The sequence below is a fragment of the Macaca nemestrina genome, chromosome 5, assembly GCF_043159975.1.
Source record: "Macaca nemestrina isolate mMacNem1 chromosome 5, mMacNem.hap1, whole genome shotgun sequence".
NCBI lineage: Eukaryota > Metazoa > Chordata > Mammalia > Primates > Cercopithecidae > Macaca > Macaca nemestrina.
Window position 1 is genome coordinate 138,264,737 of NC_092129.1, and position 19,097 is coordinate 138,283,833.

Genomic DNA, 19,097 nt, shown 5'->3' on the forward strand with positions numbered 1-19,097 from the left:
TGGAGATAAAACTGGAGAAGAGAAGGAGACAGATCTGGAGAATTTGCAGTTCATATGAGGGGGGACTCTTTTTTATCAAGCTTTAATGGGATATCATTAAATAATAGTAAGCAAGAACATGACATGGTCACATGTGGTTAGAAAACTCTAGAAGCTATAAAAGGAATGAACTTTGAGAATATAAAACTTAAGTCAGGGAGTCCATTTAGGAGAGTGTAGCAGGCAGCCTCTGACATGGCTGCCAATGATCTCTGCCTCTTGGCATTTATTCCCTCCTGTAATCTTCTCCCTTTGAGTATAGGCTAGACCTACTGACTCACTTTCAACAAAGAGAAAATAGTAAATGTTATGGGATGTCACTTCCCAGGTTAGGTTACAAAGAGACTGTGGCTTTTTCTTGTGTGCACTACTGCTTGCTCGTGAGGAGAGACAGCTGTTATGTTGTGAGTTGCCCTCTGTAGAGACAAGGAACTGAGGGAAGCCTGTGGGCAACAGCCAGTAGAGAACTGAACTATCAGCCCCAGCAGCCTGTGACGAAGTGAATCCTGCCACCAACCATATGAGTGAGCTTGGAAATGGATCCACACCCCCCGCAGTTGAGCCTTCAGATAAGTCCACAGCTCTGGCCAACACCTTGACTGCAATCTTGTGAGAGAGACCTCGAGCCAGAGGCACCCACCTAGGTTATACTCAGATTCCTGACCTGTAGAAAATGTGAGATAATAAATGTTTGTTGTTTTAAGTCACTAAGTTAGGGTGACTTGTTGTGCACCAATAAATAACTAATCAAGAAGGTATTACAGTGGTCCAGGTGAGAGATGATCAGGGCCTTGAGTGGGACCACGGTAATACAGACGGAGTAGAAGAGATGGACTTATATGGTGTTTCAGGGCTTGATCCCCAGTTGGATGAGCTGGAGGAGACAAGTATGACCTGTCAATCTATACCTTTGGGGCTGTATGAATACCGAGATTATCAACTGAGACAAGGAACACAGAAGGATTTGGTTTGTGAGGATGGGTGATGAGAAGTTCAGTCAAGGCACATTGAGTTTGGAGGCCTTTGGGACATCAGGTGGAGATATCTAGAAAGCAGTTCAATTTATCAATCTAAAGCCTGAGGGTATGTCTAGACTGGAGGTTTAGATTTGGCTACACACGCTTTGACTGAGTTAGGTCCTCCATAACCCAGGTATCATGAGCGATAAAGGGGACTTATTTAGGTGGGAATTAGGAATGCAGAACTGGCAGCAATCACCCAGTTCCCCATCCTACAGGATGTGAACTTCACAGTCTGGGCTTTCTTTCCCTCCCAATACATGGACCCACTGCTGCTGCTAGTGGTATACATCTGTTGCAGAGGACCGAAAGAGGCAGAGCTTAAGGATTATTGCCAGTCTCTTCCATGTCTAGTGCTGGGGGCAGCAAGTCCACTTGGAGCAGATTTTATTATATAAAGAATCACTTGAGCAACTTCCCTTAACTTTGACTGAATAAATCCACTTCTAGGAATTTACTTTTATAATATAACCAGAGATGGGCAAAAGCCGAATGTAGAGGGATATGCATTACAACACTATTTACAATAGCAGCTCTTTAAAACTATAGGTCACTGGTTAGATTGTGGTCTATTCATCTGACATTTCAGCACTGTAGTCATTGAAAACTGTGTTCTTGAAAAACACTCACAGGTATGAGAAAATTCTCTCTGCATATTGCTCAGTGAAAAAGCTGCCTTTATAAGATGTCCTTCAGTAAGTGAATGAATAAATAAACTATGGTACATCCAGACAATGGAATATTATTCAGCATTGAAAAACTGAGCTATTAAGGGGTGAAATGACATGAAAGAAACTTAAATGCATATTATTGAGAGAAACCAATCTGAAAAGGGTATATACTATACGATTCCAACTATATGTCATTCTGGAAAAGAAAAAACTATGGAGACAGTAAAAATATCTGTGGTTGCCAGGGGGTGGGAGGGGTGGGAAGGGATGAATAGATGGAACACACAGGATTTTTGAGGACAGTGAAACTACTCTGTATGAAACTATAATAGTTTTTTCTTTCTGTACAAAAAAAAATTAAAAATTAGCTGGGCATAGTTTATAGGTGTGAGCCACCATGCCCGGCCATGTGACTTTTTTTTTCTTTTTTTTTTTTTGAGATGGAGTCTCACTCTGTTGCCCAGGCTGGAGTGCAGTGGCACGATCTCAGCTCACTGCAAGCTCCACCTCCCAGGTTCATACCATTCTCCTGCCTCAGCCTCCGGAGTAGCTGGGACTACAGGCGCCCGCCACCTCGTCTGGCTAATTTTTTGTATTTTTAGTAGAGACAGGGTTTCACCATGTTAGCCAGGATGGTCTCGATGTCCTGACCTCGTGATCCACCCGCCTTGGCCTCCCAAAGTGCTGGGATTACAGGTGCAAGCCACCGCGCCTGGCCGTGACTTTTATTTTTAATACTGTCTTCACCTGTTCAAATTTTCTACAATAAGCTTAAATTACTTTCATTGTAACAAAAATTATTAGAAAAGCATTTGAAACCTTTTATTGGAAAAGAAATATAAACAGGGAAAGTACATAAAGCATAAAGACAGTTTTACAACTAAATACAAAGCCAACATCCTGGTCAAGAAACAAAACGTTAGCCTGGCACAGTGACTCACACCTGCAATCCCAGCACTTTGAGAGGCCAAGAAGAGAAGATCGCTTGAGCCCAGGAGTTTGAGGTTAAAGTAAGCCAAGATAACACCACTCTACTCCAGCCCAGGTGGCAGAGGGAGACCCCTGTCTCTACCCAAACAAAAGAAACAAAATGTTGCCAGTCCTTCTCTTCCCCACTCCCCAGAAACCATCTGTGTGTGTCCCTTTCCAGGAAAAGTAACCACTATCCTAATTGTGACTCTTACGATAATCATTTATTTGCTTTTCTTTAAGTTTTACCACCCATGTATGTATGTACATATCCCAAAAATACACAGTTTCACTTATTTTTGAACTTCATAATAGCAAGAATTTACACAGAACTTGCTGTGTGCCAGGAAGTCTTCTAAGCTCTTTCCAGGTATTAACTCAACTCATCCTCACAGCAATCCTATAAACCATCATCAGCATTTTACAGATAAGAACACTGAAGCCCAGGGAGGTGAAGTAATTTGCTCAGATTCACACGGATACTAAGTGGCAGAACCGGGATTTGAACCCACACAGTCTAGCTCCAGAATCCATGCTCTTGCCAAGTATACCATGCTACCTCTCAGACTGTTGGCTTCTTGGTCAGAATATCCCCCAAACAGTGACAGCTCTACACCAGACCCTTACTTACTCTAGGTAAGCAGACACTCTGGGGAGGCCTGGAGGCTCACGGACACTTGGGCCTGTTTCCACAGAAGATGAGGAACTGACACTTTTGCCAGAGGATGCTGTCTTGGCAAAACATCCCTTAGATTCCAGAAAATCACTGCAGTTAGCACCTGCAACACAGAGCTATCACCATCCAATTATATTATTGAAAATACATTCTGCCCTATTTTGTTTCCTAGATTATAAATAAATTTTTAAAACAGCTAACATTTACTGAGCATTTACCTTGCACTGAGGATTATGTCAACACCTTATACATGTTATCCCATTTAATCCCTATAACAATCAACAGGCATAGGTATTCCTTATTATCCCCATTTTATGGTTGAGAAAACTGAGGCTGAGAAGGTTAAACTTGCCTATGATCACATAAAAAGTAAACATCTAGGCCGGGCACGATGGCTCATGCCTGTAATCTCAGCACTTTGGGAGGCCAAAGTGGGTGGATCACTTGAGGTCAAGAGTTAGAGACCAGCCTGGTCAAAATGGTGAAACCCGTCTCTACAAAAATACAAAAACTAGCTGGGCATGGTGGTGCACTCTTGTAATCCCAGCTACTTGGGAGGCTGAGGTGGGAGGATTGCTTGAACCCAGGAAGCAGAGGTTGCAGTCAGCCGAGATCACATCACTGCATTCTAGCCTGGGCAACAGAGACTCTGTCTCAGAAAAAAGAAAACATCTAGGCTCATATTTGATTACAGCTCTGTGACACTAAAGCGTGAGATCCTAACCCCTGTACTAGACTGCTTGCCCCTACTCACAGTTCACATTCTGTGAACTAAGTGGAAGACCTAGGATCTGAAGTGAGCTGTATAGCACTGTACATTGTATTAGGCATCTCAATATAATTTTCCAAAGGATTTGTTCATAGAAAAACTGATGAATATAATGGTGATCACAACCCAAAGAACGCCCTCAAAAATTTCTGTGGGTTCCCCTCACAGTTCTTATTCATCTTGTTAGCATCCATAACAGTGCCTGGCACAAAGCAGGTGCTCAATAAATGTTTGAGTGAATAAATGAAAAAGAATTATAACTCCCCAGCCACCCACAGTTACAAGTAAGGGAGTCCTGAAAACCAGTGAGTGTCAGACAGAGACGAGTACCCATTATCTTCACTCTGCCTATACTACTAATACTTCATGAAAGTCAATTTGTTCTGTTATCATTTCCTACAGTTATGTACCTCATCCAGCCACAAAAATAAAAAGTCCGATGAAAAGATTATGCATATTTCTTTATGCATCATTTCATAGAGCACTGAAGCTCAATAGATGGCAATGTAACCTCTAGTAATGAGAAAATTGTAAGAAATAAGAGTCAAACTTCTCTGATTCTTGAGGACATTTTTAGACTGACTACTATTCCACCTACACAGTATCATGCTTCACACATATAGAGTCATCTTTTGGTATTGACAGGGGATTGGTTCCAGGACCCCCGCAACACAAAAATGCAAAGATGCTCAAATCCTTTATCTGAAACAGTGTAGTATTTGAATATAACATATGCACATCCTCCTGTATGTTGTACTATAAATCATCTCTAGATTACTTGTAATACCTAATATGATGCAAATGCTATGTAAATAGTTGTTATATATTTATTTGTATTATTTTTGTTGTTATACTGATGTTTTCTTTTCTTTTCTTTTCTTTTCTTTTTTTTTTTTTTTTGAGACTGAGTCTCACTCTGTCACCCAGGCTGGAGTGCAGTGGTACGATCTCAGCTCACTGCAACCTCCACCTCCAGATTCAAGTGATTCTCATGCCTCAGCCTCACAAGTAGCTGGTATTACAGGCAGCTGCCACCACGCCTGGCTAATTTTTGTATTTTTAGTAGAGACAAGGTTTCACCATATTGGCCAGGCGGATCTCGAACTCCTGGCCTCAAGCAATCCGCCCGCCTCAGCCTCCCAAAGTGTTGAGATTACAGGTGTGAGCCATGACACACAGCCTTGTTGTTTCCTTTTTGAATATTTACTATGGGCAGTTGGTTGAATCTGCTGATGCAGAACCTGTTGATATGACTGTATACTATAAACGATGCAAACTCCCACCATCTAGCAGCAGGACTGCTACTCAGACAGTTTTTTTATCCATTTCCTCTCAAATTTCATATCACAAGTGAATAATATCTTTCCTACTCTTATCAAGTCCCAATCTATCACCAAACCTTTCACTCCTAAGAGGACTTTGCCTGTGACTTTACAAAGCTTAAAGTTCAGCTGAGCTATTTCCTCCCTTCAAAATCCTCTCACTCTGGGACTTCTCAGGACATGGCACGAGGCCTATCTGCATCAGAATTACCTAGGAAGCCTGTTTAAAATACAGATTCCCAAATTCCATCGCAGACCTATTGAATTAGAATCTCTCCAAGTGAGACCTGGGAACCTGCATTTTGAATAAGCCCCTACCCTCACCCCTGCTCTTCATTTAGGCTCACGTTTGGCAGTGATCTCCTTCTTTAAGTCTAGTTCCATCACTGTATTTTATCCCGTTCCACTTCCAGATTCCCAACTGTACAGAACTTCCTGAATTTGCCCAGTCATGAGAATCCCCTTGGGCACTTGTTCAATATGCAGACTCCAGGCCTCTGACTCAGACCTACAGTCTGGGAGCCAGGATATTTAAGAAGCACCTCAGGTGATTCTTAGGGTCAGCCAAGTGTGGGAAGTGCTGCTCTGGAATATGCCCCAGAGCCTAGAGCAGCCCCCAGCACAGTGAGGGCCAACTGGTTGCTTAAGGTGTAACTGGGATGGAGCCAAGCCCAGGGGAGGTGGCAGGAAAGCAGCAGAGCTGTGAGGACGTGAGAACAGGTCCCCAGTAATCAAAGGAAGAACCACCCATATACAAAGCCACAAAAGAAGTATCAACAATACATAGACCACACTCTCTGACCACAATGCAATACAATTAGAAATCAATAATAAAAAGACAGCCAAAAAGTATCCATAAGCTTGGAAACTCAAACCAAGCTTCTAAATAATTCACATACAAGAATAAATCGTAATGGAAATCATGAGGTGCCTAATGATCAATGAACATTAAGTACTGTATATCAAAACTTGTGGGATTCAACTAAAGCGGTAATTAGAAATCTGAAACCTTAAATGCACATGCTGTATTTCACTGAATATAAGGCATCATCAATTGTAATAGCATTGTTATTTTATGTATCACAAAGAACAAAGGCTGCCAATTAAACTATGACACATGTTTTCATCACTTAGAATTTTTATTTTATACTTATTGAGGCATTCTTTTAGATTTACTTACAGATTTTAATCACATATCACTCATGCACTGTATAAAGAAGGAAATTATAAGCAAAATAGACTGGTTAAGGCATTCTTAAATCTTATGCACATTCAGAAGTCTGACTACTAAATCACTTTCAACTCAATCATTAATGTCCACATTTTCCACCTAATACTGACCTAAGATTTCAATTAAAATGTGAGTTGAGTGATGCAGCATTTCTTTCTTTTCTTTCTTTTTTTTTTGAGCCGAGTCGCCCAGGCTGGAGTGCAATGGAGCGATCTCAGCTCACTGCAATCTCCGCCTCCAGGGTTCAAGAAATTCTCCTGCCTCAGCCTCCCGAGTAGCTGGGATTACAGGTGTAAGCCACCACGTCCTGCTTGCTTATTTATTTATTTATTTATTTATTTACTGGAGACAGAGTCTCCCTCTGTCCCCCAGGCTGGAGTGCAGTAGTGCAATCTCAGCTCACTGCAACCTGTGCCTCCTGGGTTCAAGCGATTCTCCTGCCTCAGCCTCCCGAGTGGCTGGGATTACAGGTGCCCACCATCATGCCTGGCTAATTTTTGTATTTTTGGTAGAGACAGAGTTTCACCATGTTGGCCAAGCTGGTCTCAAACTCCTGACCTCAGGCGATCCACCCGTCTCAGCCTCCCAAAGTGCTGGGGTTACAGGCACGGTGGCGCTGAGACCAATTTTTGTATTTTTAGTAGAGGTGGGATTTCACCATCTTGGCCAGGCTGGTCTCTTAGCCAAGCTGGTCTCGAACTCCTGACCTCATGATCTGCCTGCCTCAGCCTCCCAAAGTGCTGGTATTACAGGTGTCAGACACTGCACAAAAGTGTTTCTCTATTGTCTCTGGAGTTTTCTTCCAAGCTGTGAACACACATTCTGCATGCTTCAGTGCTCATACAGCAAAAATTATTACAACCACATCCCGCCTGCTGCTCGGCTCACAGACCTGGTAACATCCAGTCCCTACTTCAAAGATGCAAACTGTCTATCCAAGAATTGATGGATTATAATGTTCAAAATAAAAAATTCCAAAATGAATGAGATAAATTGTCAATTTAAGAAATAAGAAGAAAAAAAAAAGAGTAACCCTTCCCCCCAAAAAAAATTTTAAGGAATAAAATCATAAAAGATTGAAATAAAGATTATCAGAACTTTGGCTTCATGCAAAAGCTAATAATGTGATAAACAAGGTTCAAGAAAAAATTTTAAATACAAATAATATTAGGGCCTGGCCTGTAATCCCAGCATTTTGGGAGGCTGAGGCGGGCGGATCACCTGAGGTCAGGAGTTTGAGACTGCCTGGCCAACATGGTGAAACCCCGCCTCTACCAAAAATACAAAACTTAGCCAGGCATGGTGGTGCATGCCTGTAATCCCTGTTACTCAGGAGGCTGAGGGAGGAGAATCGCTTGATCCCAAGAAGCGGGGGTTGAAGTGAGCTGAGATCACATCACACTGCACTACAGCCTGGGCAATAGAGTGAGACTCCATCCCCAAAAAAACAAAAATAATAATAATAATAATAGAAATGAAAAGAAGGCCATAATTATAATTAAAATGAGATAAATTTACAGGTAAAGAAATTAAGCTCCAGAAATGTCAAATAACTTGTTCAGAGTTACATAGCTATGGAGTATAATTTATAAAATGTAGTTTAACATTCAAATAATCAAGATGGTACTGACAAAAACCCTAACAGACAAATCAATAGAACAAAATAGTAAACATAAATAGAATAAAATTTTATATGAAAACAAGTGGCTTTTTATCTTGGTGAAGAAAGGATGGGTTATTCAAAAAATATTGCTGGAACAACTGATTAACCATTTGGAATAAAAATAAAAGTAAACCTTTCTTATCCCAAACTGGAATAATCCAGATAACTTACAGATTTGAATGTGAAAATTGAAATTAAAGATGTACCTGAAAAAAATAAGTAAAAGTTTATATAATCTTAGAGCGAAGAAGTTATTGCCAAGAAAGATATCAAATATAGGCAAAATAAAGGAAAAGAGGCATAGATTTGAACATGCCTCTTTAAATATAAACTTAAAACTTTCTTTCTTTTTTTTTTTTTTTTTTTTTTTTTTTTTTTTTTTGAGACGGAGTCTGGCTCTGTCACCCAGGCTGGAGTGCAGTGGCGCGATCTCGGCTCACTGCAAGCTCCGCCTCCCGGGTTTACGCCATTCTCCTGCCTCAGCCTCCCGAGTAGCTGGGACTACAGGCGCCCGCCACCTCGCCCGGCTAGTTTTTTGTATTTTTTAGTAGAGACGGGGTTTCACCGTGTTAGCCAGGATGGTCTCGATCTCCTGACCTCGTGATCCGCCCGTCTCGGCCTCCCAAAGTGCTGGGATTACAGGCTTGAGCCACCGCGCCCGGCCAAACTTAAAACTTTCATAGCAAACTATAAACTGGGGGAAAATCTGTAACATACATGATAGAAATAAAAAAGAGTAGTCATGACAAATTATGAGCTTTTTTTTGTACTTTAAGTTCTGAGGTATGTGTGTAAAACGTGCAGGTTTGTTACACAGGTATACACATGTCATGGTAGTTTGCTGCACACATCAATCCGTTGTCTACATTAGGTATTTCTCCTAATGCTATCCCTCCCCTAGCCCCCCACCCCCTGACAGGCCCTGGTGTGTGATGCTCCCCTCTCTGTGTCCATGTGTTCTCGTTGTTCAACTCCACTTATGAGTGAGAACATGCGGTGTTTGGTTCTCTGTTCTTGCGTTAGTTTGCTGAGAATGATGGTTTTCAGCTTCATCTATGTCCCTGCAAAGGACAGGAACTCATCGTTTTTCATGGCTGCATAGTATTCCATGGTGTATATGTGCCACGTTTTCTTTATCCAGTCTATCATTGATGGGCATTTGGGTTGGTTCCAAGTCTTTGCTATTGTGAACGGTGCCGCAATAAACATACGTGTGCGTGTCTTTATAGTAGAATGGACACTGCACTCCGGCCTGGGTGACAGAGTGAGACCCCATCTCAAAATAAGATAAAATAAAATAACACATACAAACAGCCAATATATGTTTGGGGGAAATTGCATCCATCCTAATAATTGGATTTGGGGGAGTGGGTGGTTGTTTATTTTGTGGTTTTTTGGGGTTTTTTTTGAGACAGGGTCTTACTCTGTCACCTAGGCTGGAGTGATCTCGGTTCACTACAACCTCTGCCCCTAGGACTCAAGTAATGCTCCCACCCCCAGCCTCCCAAGTATCTGGGACCATAGGCATGCACAAGCATGACCAGCTATTTTTTTTTTTTTTTTTGTAGAGATGGGGTCTCACCATGTTGCCCAGGCTGGTCTCAAACTCCTGAGCTCAAGTGATCCGCCCACCTAAAAAGTGCTGGGATTACAGGCATGAGCCACAGTACCTGGCCCCGTCCGAATAATTGAAGAACTGAACTTAAAATCAGATACCATTATTTGTTATCCATTTGCAAACACCCAGGGTTGGCATAGCTTGGAGGAATGGAATTCCTAACATTGCTGGTGGGAATGTCCCCATCTGACTGAAGAGCAATTTGGCCATATGTGCCTTCCGAAGCCTATGAGAAGTGCATATCATCTGACTCAATAGTTCTACTTCTAGAAATGTATCTATGAAAAAGGCATGAAATGCATGTCTAGAGATGTAGAATGGATTCACCTATGTGGAGAAGAAATGAAATCAAGGCCAAAGATGTCCTCTATGTCAATACTTGCATATGAGTTCTGAGGTATTTATGGTAAGATTTACTTATGGACATTTTTGCCCATAGGTTTTAACAGTGGCTGCCTTTCATAGCATGTAAACATTGTAATTGTATATTGCCACTATAGGACTTGAGAGTTCACCCAAGCAAGAATTGGTTGGCTCTATGGATGGTATCAGAGAGGGCCCTTTCCCAAGTTTTTTGTTTGCTTGCGTTAGGAGCAAAATTTAAATGTACTGCATGTCCCTGAGCAGCGAGCAGTGAAATCACACCTAAAACTTTAGCACACTTCCTTGCTTGCTTAAAAAGTTTTGTGGCAGCAGCAATCTAGAAAGTGGCCTGTGGCCACTATAATGGGGAACGCTTATCTGATGGACAAGGATGGGAAGAGCAATCTCTTGCTAAACTGACCAACAGCACACTCTCTAGATCAAGCTGACTACAGGATCTTCCTAAGAGTAACTCAACCTCAAATTTGAGCTGGAGACACTTAAACATGTCCTCAAGATGCCTCCCCGCCCTTCCCCTGGTAAAAGAAGATTAGCTGGAAGAGAAGCTGGAATTACAAGTCTGAACACTTATTAATACTGATGCTAATACTAATACTGATGCTCCCACTGCATAGAGTACCATCCAGCTACTCCAAGCAAGCCAATTACTTCTCCACCCCCAGCTCCCAATGGCTTCCCTCTCCCCCATCTAGCTCAGAAGGCTATGGGGAGAAACAAACACGCTAAGGAGATACACCCTGCTTGAAAGGTTCACCATTTATCATGAAAATTGTTATTCAAGTGCAATAAATGTCAAATAAGCCAGAAGCCAGAAAATTCTGACAAGTTTCTAAAACACCACAAAATAAGAATGATGTAATTAAAGGCCAAGAGAAGGTTCTTGTAACCAGAAAGGAATTCAAGGGAAAAAAGAGAATTTGGAAGAAAGTCTGTTTCTTTATTGCCATCTGTGGAATTCAGGATAATTATTTCCATTTTTTTAGGCAGGAATAACACCTTACATAACCAAAGCACTTTCATATGTTTGTCATCTCAGCTGATTGTCACAATAGCTCTGTCTGGCAGGGAGAAAAATAATACATCAAGCCATGTTTGTTTAACATGGATATTCATTTAACCAAACACTATTTCCCACCCCTGCTTATCTGCTTCATAATGGGCCTAAGGATCAAGGACAGAAATTTTTAACCTGTTTTTTTATTATATCCCCTCCCCCATAAGCAGTAATGAAAGCAATCGGTTCTCTGATGGAAAAATGCACACACACACACACCCTCGTATCTTCAATTGGTTTGTGGAGCCCCTTCCTTCCTGAAATCCATAGATTCCATGTTAAGCTAAACTCAGATGTGTTTTCCTGAATAGACTCTCCTACATAGCAGGAAAGGACACCATGGGTCTTTCATTAATGTGGTCTGGGACCTGGTGCCCTTCTGGTACCCCTAACTCAAAAACATGGATCCTCCCTAGGACATCCTTAAAACAGCAGCTTCTTCCTTTACCCCAAACCAAACTGGAAACTGCAGGAAGGTCTGGAGCTTAAAGTTTGAGAATCCCAGAACCCTTTTCTCCTTGCTGTTCCAGACACACTTGGACAATTAATAGTTCTAACTCCTCCAGCTCCTCCTTCTCTGCGGTCCCAGCTTATATTAATAGCTGGGTGGAATGAGTTGTACCTCCCTCCTTTCTCCCCACTGTGAAGGAGAATGAGATCACAGACCCAGAATACAGAAGACCAGGGAGAAAGCTAAGATCTCATCCAGCAAAGTCTGGACATTTCACAATCCCTTTTTGCAGCACTCAGGCCTCTCACCCATAACAGGTAAATGACAACTTGAGCGCAGGCGCGCTCTGAGCTTTTCTGGGCGACTGTGGCTGTTCCGGCGCCATGACACTGTTCTCTAAAGGCAAACGCGTCCCTGAATATCCTCCTTGGCCTTAACCAATTATGGAGCTACCAGCCATCATTTAATTTTTAAAGTGTTCATAATACCCACCTAAACTGTCCCATCCAATAAACAGTGACACAAACCCATTAATAGCTGAGCAAAGATGAAAGGACACAGGCTCGGGAGTATGGCAGACTCACGTCAAATCTCAAGCTCATGTCAAATCCCAGGCTCACCATTTATTAACCCAAGCACTGGGAAGGTCAAATCTCTGGCTCCCTTTACTCATAAGGGAGATCCAGTGAGGTAATTTATGAGACTCTGCTTCGGTGGTGCTCTCTGCCTAATCAAATCTCGGGTTAGCACAGACATAAGCTACTATTCAAGCAGCTCTTTTTACATGCCCCCAAATTAGCTTCCTTCTAAATTTCAAATGGTGCCCTCCACCTGTCCCCGCCCCCGGATGTAGTATACTTGGATGTGGCCACCAACTCCACACCCAGTGAGTGCTCTGGATTTCTTAGAACTCAACTGTAGGTCCTCTCCACCTCGGTCATGCCAGAGTCCCTTTTTTCTGGAACCTTCTCCAGCTCTCTGCCGCGGGTCGCGCTTGAGATAGAGGGGAGACAGCAGCCCCGTGGACCGTTTCCAGTGATCATGGATGGACTCATCTGTGCACATGTTGATTTTAAATATTAGAAGCAACCCAGAGACAAAGAAAAGAACCTCTTAAGAAAGGTATCAGTCAAAACAAACAAATTCCACAAGCCACCGAAAGTCAGGCGGGCAGGACTGGCCTCTAAACCAGAGCCTCCCTCCCTCCACCTGGGCGATGCGTGGTTTGGAAGCCCTCGGAGCTCCAGCAAGTCCGCCCCCAGCCCGAGCCAGGCTCGCTGCACCCCCCCATCCAGCTCCTTCTTTTCCACCTCAGAGTCTTCCCACCCCCTTCCCCAGGGGAGGCCCCGGTCTGTGCTCAGAGGCCTCCACGGAGCATGCGGCTGGGACCAACGAACCAACTGGCAGCCAAACTGCCTGCCGAACGCACGCCACGCCGAGGCCGAGGAACCGAGAGCCGAGAGCAAAAGGGACGCTGCGGCCGCCTGCTTCTCCCACGGAGGCGCGTTCCAGGGTTGCCGGGACACCGGCTCCAGCAACTCGGCGCGCAGCGTCCTGCCTGGCTCGGCTGCCGGCCCCACTGTCTGTCACCCCCGGACTCTCTTGCCATTGATACAGGATGGAGGCTTCTGAGAGATGAGGAGCTAGGGGCTCCAGCCATGGCCCGGCGTCACAGGCAAGGACCGCTGCAAAAGCCACTTTGTGGTTTTGGATTTTTTTTTTTTTTTTTTTAAAGAGTTGTGGTTCTTTTCCAGGCAATTTTCATTATTAGAACTGTAGGCTCTGGTAGCAGTGAAAGATGCGCCCTCCACAAAGCTTGCAGATGCCTGGTTATAATTGGCATTGATTAGACAGGATCCACCTACCACTTACAGAGCGTCTTTTCTGGGCCAGGCGCCCTGGTGGATGTTATCTTCCTTAAGCAGCCAGCTGCATTTTTCAAAATAGAAAACCAAATTTTAGCAAAGGCTTGCTCAAGGTCACCCAGAAAACAGATTCATTTCTAAGTTTCCTCATTCCAAATCCACCACTCTTTCCATCATATTGACTTAAATTTATCTTCCTCATCCTTTCCAGTATTTAATAAATCTTGCATAGAAAGCTTTTCTCCAAGTCTAGTTTAAGTCCCTAAATTCGTGTTTAGACCAAATTTTCCCTTTTTTAAATTACTGATTATAAGAGAAATAAATGGTCATTATAGAAATATTGGAAAATATGGAAAAGTATTGTTAATATCCATGATCTCACAACATAGAAGTTAAATACTCTTTTTCTGGATAGCTATTGCTGTATAACAAATCACCCCCAAACTCCGTTGTTTTAAACAACAACATCCATTTTTAATTTCTGATTCTGGTGGTTGGCTAGGCTAAGCTAGGCTGCTCATGCTTGGGGTCTCTCACAGGGTCTCAGTCAGAGGTCACAGAGGAGCTTCCTCACTCATGTGTCTGGTGATTGATGCTGGTTGTCAGCTAAGGTCAGCAGGGTTAGCGCCAGTTCACCCATGTGTGGGCTTTCCATGTGCTTTCTAACACCAGTGTCAGTTTCCAATGTGAGCATCCCAGGAGGACCAGGCAGAAGTTGTATTGCCTCCACAGTCACAAATGCATGGAGAGGGAACTTAGATCACACCTCTCCATCATGGTCATACTGTATGAAGAGCACAGGGGACAGGGGAGCTTGTGGCCCTCCTAGAAAACACAATCTCCCCTACTGATATTTAGGAGTTGTTTCCTCCTTGCCCTTTTTCTATGCACATGTATGTCATATACCGCTAGTGATTTACACCCCTGCTGATATTTAGGGGCTACTTCCTCTCTGCCCTTCTTCTGTGCACAAATGTGTTAACATTATATATATATATATATATATATATATATATATATATATATATATATATATCTTGTATTGGGCTTTTAAAATTTAAGATTACAGTTGATGGCCAGGGGCTGTGGTTCATGCCTATAATCCCATAATCCCAGCACTTTGGGAGGCCGAGGTGGGTGGATCACTTGAGGTCAGGAGTTCAAGACCAGCCTGGCCATCATGATGAACTATGTCTCTACTAAAAACACACACACAAAAAAAATTAGCCAGGTGTGGTGGCAGGCACCTGTAATTCCAGCTACTTGGAGTACTGAAGAAGAACTGCTTGAACCCGGGAGGCAGAGGTTGCAGTGAGCTGAGATCATGCCACTCCATATTCCATCCTGGGCAAGAGAGTGAGACTCCATCTCAAAAAAAAAAGTTGGCCCTCCATATCTGAGGGTTTTGGATCCACAGATATGACCAACTACAGATTGGAAATATTCAAAAAATATATTAAAATTTAAAATAATACAGATAAAAACAACAAAGTATAGCAACAATTTACATAGCATTTACGTTGTTTTCGGTATTATAAATAATCTAGGGATGATTTGAAGTACTGTACAGGAGGATGTGCATAGGTTATATGCAAATACTATGTCGTTTTGTAAAAGGGACTTGAACATCCTTGATATGCTCAAGATTTTGGTATGGGAGGGGAGTCCTAGAACCGATCCCCCAGGGATACAGAGGGATGGCTGCATATCCTGAGCATTTCCCCTTATCAAAGTTTAAAAAACATGTTATCTGTTTATCCCATGGTAGAAGAGGTAATAGTTTTGTAATAGAAATGTAAGCTGGGCAACAGCATAGTTAGGTGAGTATTAATGGCTTGACTCAAGATGCTGCCTCACCAGGAAGGCAGAGATTTTTGTCTGTTTTATCCACTGCTACTAGCACAGTGCCTGGCACATATAGATGCTCAATAACCATTTGTTTAATGAATGAATAAATGAGTGAGTGGGTGGGTGGATGGATGGATGATTACAATGGTCTGAGCTGAGCCCCTCCCTCTCTTGCTTGCATCCTCCTAGGAGGAAAGAGACCAGGTTTCTAACCTGAACCACCAGGTTCCAAGATATCAAGATCTATCTGTTGGTCAGGTGATTTTGCTAGGCAGGCGAGTGAGTCACAGAAGGGAAACTTTCTCATCCTTGGTGAGTCCTGTGAACTGTGACTCATAAACCTTCCCTTACTCTGCAGCTTAAAACCTCCCAGGCCACCTTGCCCTCACTCCTTGGGCAAGTTTTAGATGCCTGCTGCACCAGGCCTGCCCTGGCAGCTGTACCCAAGGTTTGGCAAGGCACTGGAGCCAGCTAAGGGGTTCTCAGGGCCTCGGAGCTGCCTCTGATCAGCTTGGCCCCCCACACAGCCGGTGTGTTCCCAGGATTTGCACCGGAAGCTTCCTGTGCACAGCAGCCCCACAACCAGAGCTCAGCAGCAGAGGTGAGGGACGGATGCTGGGTGTTCCCAGAAGGCTGAGGATCCTGAAGGTCCCAGAAAATCCTGCCCGTAGAGCTGGGAGGGTGAGCACAGTTGGGCAAGAAGAAGGCTTCCTCAGTGTTCCCTTGCTGGCCCCTGGCTGAGCACCCCAAACCAAGCCCGGTCTGGAGGTTACCGCAGAACCTGCGCAGGAACACGGAGGCCTGATGTGGGGAGGAACGGTGGTCCCAGGTCCTTAAGGTCAACTCAACTCTTTCTCCAGCTTTAGGGCCCTCCTTTCAGCTCTACAGTCCAGGATCCTGATGTTCCACAAGCCTGGTCCTAATGGGTCTGAATGAGCTCAGGAAACCTGGGACTCCAGGCCACTACAAACACACACAGGGCTTACATGTGGAGTATTTCACTGAACTAGATAAAATTTCTGGTTATGTAGGTGAAACATAGTTGCATATCAGCAAATTTATGTTATTCGACTTAATCATGAAAGACAAATACTTCTAGCAGGTTTCATGGTGAGGCCAGAGGAGGGTGGGCTGAACTTTAACCCCTCCTCTTCTCCTTTGCTCCTTCTCCTTGAAGGACCCCACTTCGCTTTCAGTAACTGGGAGCTTGGCTCTGGGAAGGAATGGTAGACAGTGAGGCGGGGGTGGAAGCAGGGGGCCGGGCACTGGATAGGAATGGTTGGTTCTGGTTCTCCCCTGGCTCCCGCAACCCCAGACCCCTGAGAGCAGCTGGGACAGCCATAAGAATTAAGAGCCCAGAGATTAGAGGAAACCAGACAGTGGAGGGAGAAAGATAAACTCAAATAAACTCTACCCCGTTCCTCTTGAGTCTTGGCAGGACAAAAAGTGCCTGCTGGAGAAAGAAACTTGAGCCTAGAAGGATGGTATTATTTAATGGCCTAGGGTCAGAGACATTGGTAAAAAGCCTCTGAGTTTGGTAAGCCTCAAGAGCTGCAAGCTAAACTGGGCGAGGAGGGCGTCTTAAACACCACTTCTCCTCGAAAGAGCACTGCAGATGGCCCCTATAGGGGAGACTGTCTTCCCCAATGTCAAGGAAAGGTCATCCAGCAGAAGCCCTCATGTAACGCGCTTGTCCCATAAGTATGCACCAGAGGGCAGTATAAACCCAGGTATGGAAAACGGGATGCGCTGATAGATTCTCTACTGTTGACTTCAAGTAAGGGGCATCACAGAGACTTATATAAAGACAGCGCTGAGGAAATAGGTGTTGAGTGGATTACTGACGCACGGCCACCTTCAGAAACCTTCAATGGTAGGTAGAGGAAGCCTGGCAAAGATGGAGGAGAGAGAGAATTCACTACCTCAGAATTGACTAACATGGCCAGCTCCCAAATAGCCAGAGGGCCTCCCCATCAGTTCAGGCCAGGAAACAATGACCAGACCCTTGTTATGTTCCAGGCACTGTGCTAGGTACAGGAATTTAAAGGTGAATAAAACACAGTCCCTTCCCTGACTGAGTTCCCCTGATAGCTATGCCCATCTCTTTACATTTATTATCTCATTTAATCCCAACCACAGTAAAGTGCTAGTAAATCATCCTCTGTTTACAAATGAGGAAAGACAGACTCAGAAGGCAGAAGTAACTTGTCTCACCAGTAACTGGCAAAGCTGGAGTTTAAATCCAGTCTCTTTGGATTCAGAGCCTAAGCTCTCACCGCTGTGCCAGAGCCTTCGTGCCCTCAGCAGTGAGCAGGTCTGTTTGTCATGTCAGTACCGGCCAGGCTGTCAGGGTTACATCCTAGGCTGCCAGACTCTGCGGGAGAGGCCTGAGAGGACGCTTGTCCCCAGAAACACAGAAGTCCCTTTAGATTTGGATTTCTGAGTAACATAAATCAATGACTAAGATTTTAGGATGTATGTAACCTATGTAATATATAAAACAGACATGCAGAGTAAGGATACCAGCTTCTGTGAGTGGAATGCCTATTCTCTACAGAACAGGAAAGGAAAAGGCTGAATTAGGTGAGGTTGCAGTGAAATTCCTTCAATATCAGGTTTAACCCAATATGGACTAGGAAGTCACTGCAGATCTCTCATCAGAGGGATGATGAGGCAAAAGTGGCATATGCTGTCCATCCTTGTATCTCTCCCAGGTCCACTCCCACAGTCCCCACCTTGTTCTGTGCCTGGGAGGTTGGCCTATGTGGACTTCACCCCCCAAATCCCATGGCAGCACTGGAAGAAGGCAGGGAGGAAAGTGAAGTCAGGGTATTTACCCCTCCATCCCCAGCTTCTGTCCTGTTGGCCTCAGTTGTCTATGTCCCTCCACTTAGGGCCACAGCCCCTGTCAGGGGTGGGCTCCACACAGCTCTCTTTGGGGACTACTCACTGCTTCCTTCCCTGGACCTTGCAGGCCTAGGAATAGCAGTGACTCCCAGCTGTTACAGCCCTGAGGCATTGCCCCATTCCCTGCTGCTTTTCCTAAACCCACCTGCACCTCTGTGAATAGCGCTTTTATTATACCCTGCAGTTACCCATCTGGAGGGTGCCATTTCTTTCTTAGTAGAACCCCAGAGCTCTAGGGAGATTAGTCTGATGAGGTGGGAAGGCTGCTGTCTGAGGAAGAGGGCCAGCCAGAAGGAACTTAATGGATATGAGAAGCCAACCAAACAGAGGAGACAAAGACAACCCCAAGACTTATGGCCTGAGGACATCAAGTCTTGGAAAAATAGATCTAATTTTACATGAGTCTCTGTGCGAGCTGGAGAGGAAAGAGGGGTAGCAAAAGAAATGGTTAAGTTGGTTTCGGCCAGGCTGAGAGTGAGAGATGTTGGCATGCTAACAGGAAGTTGAATGAACTTTTTCTGGTGCCTGGAATTTGTACCTGGGGCTCCAAGTTGGAGACAAAGAGGCATTAAATAATCCATATTCTAAAGAGAACATTCACCCATGGAAGG

At 44.0% G+C, this 19,097-nt stretch overlaps 1 protein-coding gene across 5 annotated transcripts in view; it reads right to left on the bottom strand.

The window, feature by feature from the left end:
* The window catches only part of LOC105489535 (spermatogenesis associated serine rich 1), a 36,092-nt gene extending 22,678 nt beyond the window's left edge, over positions 1–13,414 (bottom strand). For 2 of the 5 annotated variants that reach the window (XM_071096977.1, XM_011754368.3), the window contains exons 1-3: positions 13,264–13,380; positions 12,783–12,921; positions 3,330–3,477 (exon numbers count right to left, since the gene is read on the bottom strand). In XM_071096977.1, the coding sequence (XP_070953078.1) occupies positions 3,330–3,477; positions 12,783–12,921 (287 nt within the window). In that variant the 5' untranslated portion in view covers positions 13,264–13,380. Of the gene's footprint in view, positions 1–3,329; positions 3,478–12,782; positions 13,154–13,176; positions 13,199–13,263 lie in introns of those variants that run through there. The other 3 variants (XM_071096976.1, XM_024795277.2, XM_071096978.1) reach the window with 3 other exon arrangements.
* Between the last annotated feature and the right edge of the window lie 5,683 nt (positions 13,415–19,097).